This window comes from Pelophylax lessonae (assembly GCF_965119305.1).
Source record: "Pelophylax lessonae genome assembly, chromosome: 2".
NCBI classification, from domain to species: Eukaryota; Metazoa; Chordata; class Amphibia; order Anura; family Ranidae; genus Pelophylax; species Pelophylax lessonae.
This window is the reverse complement of record NC_138769.1, coordinates 330,726,810-330,740,284: the sequence shown is the minus strand read 5'-3', so window position 1 is coordinate 330,740,284 and position 13,475 is coordinate 330,726,810. Positions and strand designations below refer to the sequence as shown.

Sequence of the window (13,475 nt, the reverse complement as noted above, 5' to 3'; positions counted from 1 at the left end):
GGCACTGATTGGTGTCTAATGGGCACTGAATGGCATCTGTGATGGGCACCTCTAATGGAGGCTGCTCTGATAATTAATGTGCTGATTATCAGCACAGAACCCCCCCCCCCAATCAGGGGAGCTGCCGATCGGCTCTCCTCTGCTCATGCCTTGTCAGGGTGAACTGAGGAAAGGCAGTTACCAGCACTTCCTGGTGACCACTGTGATCAGCTGTGATTGATGATTGGACACACCACACCACTGATCGCCGCTCTGCGCGCCCTATCCTGCTGGATGTCATATGACGCCCAGTCAGGATAACTGAGACACCTTGCAGACATCATTCCACAATAGGCCGGTAGGCAAGTGGTTAAGTAACACTTACAGATCTTGTCCTTCCCCCAAGCTGTGTCTGGACAGTAAAAGGAGAATCAACACACTGATTATTTTATCTCTTTGTAACTGTGCTGCCTCCTCCTATCAGCATGTCCCTTGTTAGCACATTAGCACAACTGATTTGCTTCTCATGCTGCTTCTCCCTCTCCCAATCTGAACAATGCTGCAACAGGCAGATACCAAGCCAGATTCAGGTGTTTAAACTGGTTGCATTTAAAATGCATTTAATGATATAAAGGCAGTCCCCAGCTTACAAACAAGATAGGTTCTGTGGCTTTGTACTTAAAGTGATTGTGAAGTCTCGTTTTTTTGGGGTTAAAATAACAAGCATGTTATATTTACCTGCTCTGTGCAGTGGTTTTACACAGTGGCCTGGATTCTCCTTTTTTTTTTTCTTTCAATTACGGGAGTGAATTTCCCTTTCTAGGAGTAGATTTCCTCTCACTTCTTGTTGTCTCCCTCCCTTTTTTAAGTAGAAGTCGGATGTTTTGTAACTCAGGGACTGACTGTATTGATTTATACACAGCTACATTAACATGTGGCTTTTCTGTCTGCCTGGATTTCAGCATAAAATGTACTAGAACAGGTCCAAGGTAGTGTATACAACAAGCAAACACAGGGGTGCACCGGCCTAGTGCATTATCCTTTAGAAGGTTTATTAAAAAGAAACTTTAAAATACTCACAAACGAGTTCTTGATAAAAGCATATCACATAAGGAACGCAGTCCTACTCAGAGCGCAAGGAACTGGTGCTTTGCACCAAGGTAGTGTATCTTTTGAGTGAAAAAGAAATAAAAAAAGAGAGGGTATTTATATGACCAGGCCCGGAATTAGCTTATCGGGAGCAGCGGGAGAATTTAGTTTTTTTGGCCGCGAGGGCCGTTGCCATGGCCAGGGGCGTCACAAGGGGGGTTCATGGGGGGCGGACCGCACCAGGGTGTCCATCGGGGGGGAGGGTGACATCACTCTGCCTGAGGCAGGAGCCCAAGCTCCCGATCCGCTTCTCTTTATCTATGCGGGCAGGCAGGCATCGCATTGCCGCTGCACCGCATAGTGTGATGACGTGAAGGAGAACTGGAGAAGGACTTCTCTCCTCACTTGCTCATCCTCCCGTTCTGAGCCTCCCCTCCCTGCACTTTGCGCTCCCTGGCCTGACATCACGTTCACGTGGGCGGAGGCGGAGCTAGTCATGGTGACGGCAATGCTAGGGTGAGGTGAGTAGGTGAGGTGACATGAACATAGTGGCATTAAACTTAAGGTGCCCAGACAGATATAAGGTGCTTCTTTTTGATTTGTGCTGCCTGTTAAATAGTCTGTAACTTCAGTATGTTTATTTGTGCTTGTCTCAGCAATTAGTTTATTCACCCTTAGTGTGAGTGTGAATTTGCTATTTCTCCTCCTCTGTGTGCAAGGGCCACTCCCCAGACAGATTCGGGCCAGCAAGGACCCCCTGCATTTTAAGTACAGATGTCCTTCTAGTGGGTCTCTCTGCTTTTTTCCCAGCTCCTCTTTTGGGTATGTTCCTTTATATCTGGATGCAATTTTTTATATTTCTCCCCCCAGTGCATGAAAGATGAAACAGGGGAGAGACCCACTAGATGGACATCTGTACTGTACTCAAAACGCAGGGGGTCCTTGCTGGCCCAAATCTGTCTGGGAAGTGGCCCTTGCACACAGAGGAGGAGGAATAGCAAATTCACCCTGACACTAAGGGTGAATAAACTGATTGCTGAGACAAGCACTGCATTTGATAAATTTAAATTAGATTTTTTTCTTAATTTCAATGTTTGGATATTTATGAATACTAATTCTTAAAGAAAATAGATTCTGATACTGTCCTGTTATTTACTGTTCTAATAAATCTTCACTGTGAAGCAAAACTTAGAGCCGCTTCACACTACTCCGACTCAAAGTCGCCCCGACTTTGGGCTACTTTGAAGTTGCCCGTGCAGCGCGACTTCATCGCGGCTTGCAAACGACTTCTCATAATAGGAGTCGCTCCGACTTCGCCCAAAAGTAGTGCAGGAACCTTTTTCTAAGTCGGAGTGACTTGAGTCGCTCTGATTAAAACGGTACCAAGTCGCCTGACAAGTCGGAGTAGACTGAACCGGCTCTTAGGCTACTGTATTTGCACTGAATTGGAAATGATGATATTTTTTGAAAACTACAATGAATTACAAGGCTGTAGAGAACAGTGCGCCATTGCAAACTTATATTCTGAGGTTTTAATTACATTGTTTTAATATAGTCAGTCGTGAACTAAAGTGGGCCGGTCTAAGGCATGAAACTCCAGGGCTGAAAATGAGTCCCACTCCGGCCCTGTACTGTATATGACTAATAATATTTGAAGAGAAAGAAGACCAGGAAAGGATTAAACTTGATCCTATGAAACCCAGCTACAAACCCCCATAAACACGATCAAAAAATCGAATGACAGATTGTCTGGATTTTTTTTTTTGCATGCTAGTCACATATCGAAAATAGAGAGGTTACTAAAGTTATGAAAACTCTGGTACAAGAGAATAAAAAATCGGAAGTGATATAATGTGTTGTAGTGTAATTGTATTTTCAGACGACAACTGTACTGAATAAACAAAAATCGTATGATCTGGTATCGTACGAGAAATTTTTTTTGTGCGTGTCCCATCGCATAATATTGGATGAACCGTCTTGATCGGCTCTCGAAGCTGTGTAGTAACGATCCGATTAACGTACGATCAGTATTTTTAGTTCCGATATTCAGATCGTTTGTACGGGTCATTCGTTTTCTATATGAGTTTTATGCTCATGTTATTCCTCAATGTAACATTTTTAATATTATTTTTACACTGTACTATTAGTAATAGTGGATACATATTGGGACTCCTCCTATTGCTGGTATTTGAAAGGTTGCCAACACTGGATCCCAACACATTACACAGACTTTTCCCAGATGTAATATTTCAATCACTACACGTGTGCTTTAAAAGTTAAAAACACACATACATTTTTGCACCTCCACCCGGGCTATACTGCAAAGCCATTTTACCTACATCCATGGCTTAGTTCACTGTTTTTTTACTCAAACTTAAGCAAGTAGGATTTAGTGGTCTTAGGTATAAAGTTTTATGAATTCTAAAAGAAAGACATTTTGTTACATCCATTACTAAATGCATCAAAGCTATGACGTCTTCTTGAATGGGTCATTTCAAGAGTTGTGTAGGTTGAGTAACCAGATAGGCAAAAATTGAGTAACCAGATACCTACCATAAGTATAGACCAGCCTAGTGCTAGTCAAGGTCAGTTTTCAAAGAACTCATGGATTTCAGCTATCACAAACGTAATTATTGAATGTTAGAACAGAGGTCTGCAAGGCTTTATAGTCCACTCATCATATTGAGTGCACACACAAAAAACAAAGTGCTGCAACCCAGGAAGAAACCATTTCATAAGTGCTCTACCTGGCAATGTCATTACTGGTCTCTAAGTTTGCCTATGTAAGTAAACAGAAATGTATACAGTATATAGATACATCTGCTGAATTCTTTAAAAAATTTGTATTTTATTTTATATTTCATATTTTTATCAATTTACAAAATGCAAAGTGAGCGAGCAGAAGAAAAATCTAATCCAATCAATATTTAGTGTGAAAACCCTTTGGCTTCAAACCAGCATTAAATCTTACACTTAGATACTTTTTCATTTATAAGTATTTTATTACACCATCCAGCACAGCTTCTTACACAATGAATAATATGAAACAAATATCAGTGTGCACATATACGCAAAAAGAAAAGATTCAGCACCATAAGCCCTGGGGCCACAAATGTGTAGTTGTTGTAAGCCAGTAGCCTCCCCTGGGGTGACCGCACTTTGCCTAACAACTGAGAAATGGTGTCAAGCCAGACACATAGGACTTCAAGAAAGTACACACCCAGGTAAGGTGCCAGAGCCTCTGCACTTTAAAAATTTCTGAAACATGGTGTAGGTTTTTAATTTTGATAGCAAAAAGTTGGATAGATGCTACAATGGGAGCTAGTGGGGGGGGGGGGGGGGGTTGGGGGGCAAACAGAAAAATGGGAATGTTTTAACAAAAAATAGGGGGAAAAAAGAGAGGGAGGAGTTCCAAATTTGTTTTGCAGCTGAGAGCTTGAGAATCAAGCATTGGCACAAAGGCCAAAAACAACCAACTTCCAACAGTCAGGAGGGTATCTGCTAATTAGGGGAGGTCAACTAGTTTTTCTCTGGAAGTATTTTTTGTATCCAAGGAGTACTAAAAATCATACCAGTAATACTATGTTTTGCAAAATGTTTCTTCTTTTCTGTGTATGGCCACTGTGAGGTGTTCCATCTCATTGATTACATTAGCCATGGCTATCCACTGTCAAGGTCCAGGACATATAAACATAGGAACTAGGGTGCAGAAAAATGGCAGCAGGTACTCTGAACTGATGAGTCAAAATGGAAAATATTTGGCTATAGCAAGAGGCAGTACAATAATGAGTGTCTGCAGGCAACAGAGAAGCATGGCGGAGGTTCCTTGCAAGTTTGGGGCTGCATTTCTGCAAATAAAGTCAGAGATTTGGTCAGGATCAATATTGTCCTCGATCCTGAGAAACGCAGGCAGATACTTATCCATCATGCCATACCATCAGGGAAGCGTGTGATTGACCCCAAGTGTATTTTGCAGCAGGAAAATGACCCCAAACATACAGCCAATGCCATTAAGAACTATCTTCAGTCTAAAGAAGAACAAGAAGTCCTGGAAGTGATGGTTTGGCCTCCAAAGAGCCCTGATCTCAACATCATCAAGTCTGTCTGGGATTACAAAAATAGACAGAAGGATTTACAGCAGCCTAAATCCACAGATGTTTGGGACAAACTACCTGCCAAATTCTTTCAAAAACTGGGTGCAAGTTACACCAATATTGATTTGAACTAAAGAGAAAATAGATGTGAGGAATGGATTTTTTCTGCTACCACTTTAGACACACTACGGCCATAATCTTTAAAGTGTTACTAAACCCAGGACCCTGCATTTACTATATCTGGTTTCTCACAGTACACAGAACATGGAAATGACATTGTTTTAGTAAACATAAACTGCTAAATACCTTTTCTAATCAGTAGTATATAGCAGCTTTGTGATTTCTATCAGTGTCCGGCAGAGCACTGTTTAAAGCTTGTAGGAGGAGTTTTCATTCTCCTCTGATTTTCCTATGAGGCTGCATGACCCCTGACCCTCTTTTTTGACAGTGCTGATTGGCCCTGTGCTAATCACATGCACTCCCCCCTCCCCCCCAAAAAAAAAAAAAAAAAACTCTCTATCAAAACACACCAAACTGAGCTTGTGCTGAGTGCCTACTATGGCTCTGTGCTATTAGCAGATGGATTAGGGACAGTGAAAGAAGGGGAGGATCAGATAATACGGCATGAAACAGACTTTTTACACAGTGTAGCGGATTACCCTCTTAGGATCAACAGTGAGTATAACAATCATGCTTTACTGCATATACATGTAGCAGAATTTCCAGGCATTGGGCCTGATATGGGTCTGCCATTGTTAGCGGTAACACTTCCAGCACATTCAAGTTGAAAACCCAAGTGTGAGAGCTGAGACAATGACAATTCTTTGATTTGTTTTGTATATTTTGTAATGGGGATGGGAGAAGGGAATGAGTGGGATACTCTAGCTCAACTATGTTTAACTGGGACACTTTGTAGAAAAATGTCTGTTAGCGCTGTCCTGACGCCAGCTGAATGCCGACCAACGCTTCCTGGCGTTTGAAAATACTGTTCTGCTGAACTGTGCTGAAACTTCGACTTTAACTCCTTGGTTAACTCAGAAGATCCAGGACTGTAGTAACACTTGACTCTTGGCACTCTGTCTAGCTCAAAAGTCCTGCAAATGGCTCCCTCCAGCCCTTCACTGACTGAGGTAGATCCTTGTAACTGCTTGTGCTGCTGCAACCCTTAACACTGTACACTGCACATTTAACTCTTCAGGGTCCTGTCACTAGGCGCCCCCTCTGACACTTCAGGGTCCTCTCACTAGGCACCCCCTTTATACTAGCTGGCTCCTAGATCCCTGGAACCTTTACCACAGTGGTCCCCTCTACACTAAGCAGACCCTCAGGGGCAATTCACTTTACTCACAAACTTGCAATGCTTTCCTGGAACTGAACCCCTCTATCTCCACTGGTCCTCGGCACACCGGATCCTTTCTACAGCTCAGCTCAGCTCTCTCTGTACTCTCAGGCAGCCACCCGAGACACCCGATCCTTCTGACAGGAGGAGAGACAGCCGTACCCTCCCTCCTGGGACTCTGCTTCCCACCAAAGACGCTGAGTCATGTGCTCCCCTCAAACTTATACCTACTCCCAGAATTCTGTGCGGCAGAATCTGCCTTTCTGGGGTAGATACAAGCCTGGGTGTGCCATTGGCTGGATTTCCTCCACTGCCCAATGAGAGCCCTCTCATTGAGCACAGTGGGGAGACTTCCCAGTCACAACAGCCTCATCTGGGAACCATGACAACCTGACTGAAAATCATGGTCCTACTGTTAAGCAGACAAGGCCCACTATACTTTACCTAGCACCTACCTTGTAGCGTGCTACATACAGACTGATTTTACTGTTGTGGATTTAGTAACATCTTAAAATCAATCAGGTTTTTTTACAATCATTTTAAAACAATTTCATAGAATAGATATTACAGAAACATACGTATAACTGCATTACTCACTGGTGACTGTAATGCTGTTCCTAACATAGTTGGTAGTCATATACCCATAAGTACAGTGAAAAGCTAAAAGTATCAGTAACATGAAGGAGCATGCGTGTGGCCAATGTTTCTCGACATGTTTCACGATTATGACTGCTTCCTCAGGAGGTCTGGGAGTAAATTTTATCTATAATGTAAAAACACATAATATAATAAGATACATGATATGAAAAATGGGAGAGCAAGAAGTACAATACTTAAAGACGCAGGCTGCTGAGCGAAGAACCCAAATCTTACTCAGAAATTTAAAACCACCAGACCAACCAAGAGGCAGTATTATGTACAAAGAAATTATACATACCACAGGAAATTTAAATCATAACATGAATGGCAGATGCAAAGGCAGGGACATCTAAACATGATGGAGAAAAAAAGCCTCCCAGAGGTGTCACTAGGAGCTATATAGTGGGCGAGTTTATATCAAGGCCAGGCCATATAAACATCTGCCCAAATATCTGTGAAGGGTTAATAGAGAATAGAGAAATAGATACATCTCCAACTCATTGATTTGACTTGGATTTCTCTTCTGTTCATTTACTTTTTTTTACTCTTAACAATTGAATAATTCATTAAAAGTGACACTGATGAAACTAAACTATTAAACCTTCTATTTCTGAAAGCTTTCTGAATTTACAGCATTTTTTTCACACCTGCCTATAACATTTGAACAGTACTGTATCTATAGATAGACATTTAATATATGGGTTATATGGTTGTACTAATGATAAAAAAATAAATAAATAATCACATGAAAAAAGACTAAAATAAATTAATCTAGAACTAATATGGATTTCTTACAGATTGAAAAAAGCTTAAAGTGACAAGGGTAAATTACTTATTTTCCAAAAATAATCCATACAAATTCACTTCTTAAACACTTCTCACCCAGCCGATTGTAAAACGATAGCTGGGGCGAGAGCACTACCATCCTGGGTGGACGTCATATGATGGAAATTTGGAGGAGGCTAAAAGCAATAGAAGGTACTTTTCTGAGTTAGGAATACAGGCTTAAATAAGCCTAAAATAGTCAATTTAGTGTCACTTTTAAAGTTAAATTATGCCAGTGATAAAAAGTTAAATTACTGTGAGCCTAAAGTGGTAAAATGGGGCTTCCTACCAATAAATAAGTGGACTTCAGTGTCATACCTCCCAATTTACCAATAACGAGAGGTCTATCCCCTCAAAGTCCTTACATAGCCACTGACCAAATCCGTGCAACCTTTACAATGCCACCATCCAGTAGCATTGAACAATGGACAAGCTCTTGTGCCCAGCGCACCTTATCCATAACCGCAAATGTTTTAATGCATACATTTTAATGTAGAAAACCTTGACCACATGGTCTTGCAAGTGGGTGGATACCCAGGGTAGGCAATTTTACTAGATACAGTACTAGGAAGTTTATTGCAATCTAAAGGTCGAGGCATCATTGAAGCAGATATTAATCTCAATTTTTTACTCCATCTGTTTTTGCAGATTTATTTCAAGATGTCCCTGGGACGTAGCACTTTATTCCTTTTGGTGGCTGCTGTGGGATCTGTGTCTGGAGGTGGACCAGCTGGAGGAGCATACCCTCAAATGAAATACATGAATCCAATGATTAAAGGGCCTTTGGGTCCGCCCTTCAGAGAGGGGAAAGGACAATATTTAGGTAAGATTAACTCGGTGTTAGAAGCTGATCTTAGTAATAATAATGTAGATGGGTAATACCTGTATTTCTAGTATGACAAGAATTAAATAAAAGTAGCAAGATTTCTCTATAATTGGCTAATAGCTGAAAATAAGAGCAGCATTGAAGGGTAAGGTGCAGTAACTTATAACAACCTTTCATCAGTTTTATAAATAAAAATGAAAATTGATTTCTGATTGGTTGTGGTGACTTTATGTGCTTTGTTGTTTTCCATAAGCTTAATTTTACTTTTATTTAAATCTACTTCTGTCAAGTAATTACACATAGTGCATTTTGTCAACAAGTTGGTGTAGCACTTGTATCAGAGCAATACAAGCATGCAAGCGTGCAGAAGTTTTACCTGGAAGCTCAAATACCAATTGGGCATTATTCATTAAAGTGACAAGCACTCACATACAAACATTTATTGTTCAAGTGCAGTTTTGAACACAACTTTTCATTGAGAAAATATACAGCCAATTTTTAAAAACACTAGAAAAACCTTTTAACGTCACGAGCTTGCCTGCGTTTGGTTCAAAACATTAGTCTAAATGTCAACTCAGTGCTGCACAGTACTTTAGTCTGGTGCCATCTGCAGGGCATCCAGATGTTTGCATGTGATGATTGTGATGTAGCTTCTAGTTACATTTGGTTCAGTTTTTATGCAGTAATTCAACTTCAAAATCAACTAAAAACATGATGATCTATTTTGAAAAATGTGTGCAGTGCCCAGAATATGTGCAGATATGTTGGCACAATACCCTGATAATGTGTGTCTGTATGAGTGTCTATTCTTCCTGCTACAAATGGTTATTGAATGCTAGTGTTCATTCTCTATTTTTACACCAACTCCACATGAAACAGTATATTAGAAAATAACACACAAACGTCAAGCTGAAATGTTATTTTATATTACTATTTTCCTCTGTAAGGTATTCAGTACAGAGAATATTCGTTAAATAATAGTAAATGCCCCTACCCAGAATTGAGGCCATACAGCAAGTCTAGATTTTTTCATTCTTAGCCCACTGCAAATGAGTGCCAAATCTTTTTATCGCATGATATTTTCATCACTGTAGTATTTTTGCTGCTGTTATCACCATGATAGTATTAAGTTTGCTAGACGCTTAAAGCTTAACTCCAGTCTAAATTGCATTCTTTTCTGTAAATACATTATATATATATATATACATATATATATATATATATACAGTGGGTACGGAAAGTATTCAGACCCCCTTAAATTTTTCACTCTTTGTTATATTGCAGCCATTTGCTAAAATCAGGTTTAGGTTCATTCTTCTTCATTCTTCTTCTTCATGAATGTACACATAGCACCCATACTGACAGAAAAACACAGAATTGTTGACATTGTTGCAGATTTATTAAAAAAGAAAAACTGAAATATCACATGGTCCTAAGTATTCAGACCCTTTGCTGTGACACTCATATATTTAACTCAGGTGCTTTCCATTTCTTCTGATCATCCTTGAGATGGTTCTACACCTTCATTTGAGTCCAGCTGTGTTTGATTATACTGATTGGACTTGATTAGGAAAGCCACACACCTGTCTATATAAGACCTTCCAGATCACAATGCATGTCAGAGCAAATGAGAATCATGAGGTCAAAGGAACTGCCTGAAGAGCTCAGAGACAGAATTGTGGCAAGGCACAGATCTGGCCAAGGTTACAAAAAGATTTCTGCTGCACTTAAGGTTCCTAAGAGCACAGTGGCCTCCATAATCCTCAAATGGAAGACGTTTGGGACGACCAGAACCCTTCCTAGAGCTGGCTGTTCGGCCAAACTGAGCTATCGGAGGAGAAGAGCCTTGGTGAGAGAGGTAAAGAAGAAGCCAAAGATCACTGTGGCTGAGCTCCAGAGATGCAGTCAGGAGATGGGAGAAAGTTGTAGAAGGTCAACCATCACTGCAGCCCTCCACCAGTCGGGGCTTTATGGCAGAGTGGCCCGACGGAAGCCTCTCCTCAGTGTAAGACACATGAAAGCCCGCATGGAGTTTGCTAAAAAACACCTGAAGGACTCCAAGATGGTGAGAAATAAGATTCTCTGGTCTGATGAGACCAAAATAGAACTTTTTGGCCTTAAATTCTAAGCGGTATGTGTGGAGAAAACCAGGCACTGCTCATCACCTGTCCAATACAGTCCCAACAGTGAAGCATGGTGGTGGCAGCATCATGCTGTGGGGGTGTTTTTCAGCTGCAGGGACAGGACGACTGGTTGCAATCGAGGGAAAGATGAATGCGGCCAAGTACAGGGATATCCTGGACAAAAACCTAATCCAGAGTGCTCTGGACCTCAGACTGGGCCGAAGGTTTACCTTCCAACAAGACAATGACCCTAAGCACACAGCTAAAATAACGAAGGAGTGGCTTCACAACAACTCCGTGACTGTTCTTGAATGGCCCAGCCAGAGCCCTGACTTAAACCCAATTGAGCATCTCTGGAGAGACCTAAAAATGGCTGTCCACCAACGTTTACCATCCAACCTGACAGAACTGGAGAGGATCTGCAAGGAGGAATGGCAGAGGATCCCCAAATCCAGGTGTGAAAGACTTGTTGCATCTTTCCCAAAAAGACTCCTGGCTGTATTAGATCAAAAGGGGGCTTCTACTAAATACTGAGCAAAGGGTCTGAATACTTAGGACCATGTGATATTTCAGTTTTTCTTTTTTAATAAATCTGCAACAATGTCAACAATTCTGTGTTTTTCTGTCAGTATGGGGTGCTATGTGTACATTCATGAGGAAGAAGAATGAACTTAAATGATTTTAGCAAATGGCTGCAATATAACAAAGAGTGAAAAATTTAAGGGGGTCTGAATACTTTCCGTACCCACTGTATATGCAGTAAATATATAGATATATCTATATATTTATATATAGATAGATATATCTATCTATCTATCTATCTATCTATCTATCTATCTATCTATCTATCTATCTATCTATCTATCTATCTATCTATCTATCTATATATATATATATATATATATATATATATATATATATATATATATACAGTATCTCACAAAAGTGAGTACACACCTTACATTTTTATAAATATTTTATTATTTCTCATCTTTTGTCAACACTAAAAAAAAATGGCATTTTGTTACAATGTAAAGTAGTGAGTGTGCAGCTTGTATAACAGTAAAAATTTGCTGCCCCCTCAAAATAATTCAACACACAGCCATTCATGTCTAAACCACTGGCAACATAAGTGAGTACACGCCTAAGTGAAAATGTCCAAATTGAGCCCAAAGTGTCAATATTTTGTGTGATCAACATTATTTTCCAGCACTACCTTAAACCTCTTGGGCATGGAGTTCACCAGAGCTTCACAAGAGTCCTCTTCCACTTTTCCATGATGACATCATAGAGCTGGTGGATGTTAGAGACTTTGCGCTCCTCCTCCTTCCGTTTGAGGATGATCCACAGATGCTCAATAGGGTTTAGGTCTGGAGACATGCTTGGCCAGTCCATCACATTTACCCTCAGCTTCTTTAGCAAGGCAGTGGTCTTCTTGGAGGTGTATTTGGGGTCATTATCATGTTGGAATGCTGCCCTGCGGCCCAGTCTCCGAAGGGAGGGGATCATGCTCTGCTTCAGTATGTCACAGTACATGTTGGCATTCATGATTCCCTCAATGAACTGTAGCTCCCCAGTGCCAGCAGCACTCATGCAGTCCCAGACCATGACACTCCCACCACCATGCTTGACTGTAGGCAAGACACACTTGTCTTTGTACTCCTCACCTGGTTGTCACCACACGCGCTTGACACCATCTGAACCAAATAAGTTTATCTTGGTCTTATCAGACCACTGGACATGGTTCCAGTAATGCATGTCCTTAGTCTGCTTGTCTTCAGCAAACTGTTTGCGGGCTTTCTTGTGTATCATCGTTAGAAGAGGCTTCCTTCTGGGATGACAGCCATGCAGACCAATTTGATGCAGTTTGCGGTGTATGATCTGAGCACTGACAGGCTGACCCTCTACCCCTTCAACTTATAAAGCAATGCTGACAGCACTCATACGTCTATTTTCCAAAGACAACCTCAGGATTTGACGCTGAGCGCATGCACTCAACTTCTTTGGTTGACCATGGCGAGGCCTGTTCTGAGTGGAACCTGTCCTGGTAAACCGCTGTATGGTCTTGGCCACAGTGCTGCAGCTCAGTTTCAGGATCTTTGCAATCTTCTAGGCCATCTAGCCTAGGCCATCTTTATGTATAGCAACAATTCTTTTTTTCAGTTCCTCAGAGAGTTCTTTGCCATGAGGTGCCATGTTGAACTTCCAGTGACCAGTATGAGAGATTGAGAGTGATAATACCAAATTTAACACACCTGCTCCCCATTCACACCTGAGACCTTGTAACACTAATGAGTCACATGACACCAGGGAGGGAACATTTTCATTTAGGGGTGTACTCACTTTTGTTGCCAGCAGTTTAGACATTAATGGCTGTGTGTTGAGTTATTTTTAAGGGACAGCAAATTTACACTGTTACACAAGCTATACACTCACTACTTTACATTGTAGCAAAGTGTCATTTCTTCAGTGTTGTCACATGAAAAGATATAATAAAACATTTACAAAAATGTGAGGGGTGTACATATAGGGCTCCAAAATTAAAGTCCTGAGCTACTAGT

General features: G+C 41.0%; 1 protein-coding gene across 1 annotated transcript in view; it reads left to right on the top strand.

The window, feature by feature from the left end:
- COL8A2 (collagen type VIII alpha 2 chain) overlaps positions 1-13,475 on the top strand; it is a 218,350-nt gene that overhangs the window by 182,935 nt on the left and 21,940 nt on the right. Inside the window, exon 3 of the mRNA XM_082246680.1 lies at positions 8,614-8,788. Coding sequence (XP_082102806.1) covers positions 8,626-8,788 — 163 coding nt within the window. The 5' untranslated portion in view covers positions 8,614-8,625. The remainder of the gene's footprint in view (positions 1-8,613; positions 8,789-13,475) is intronic.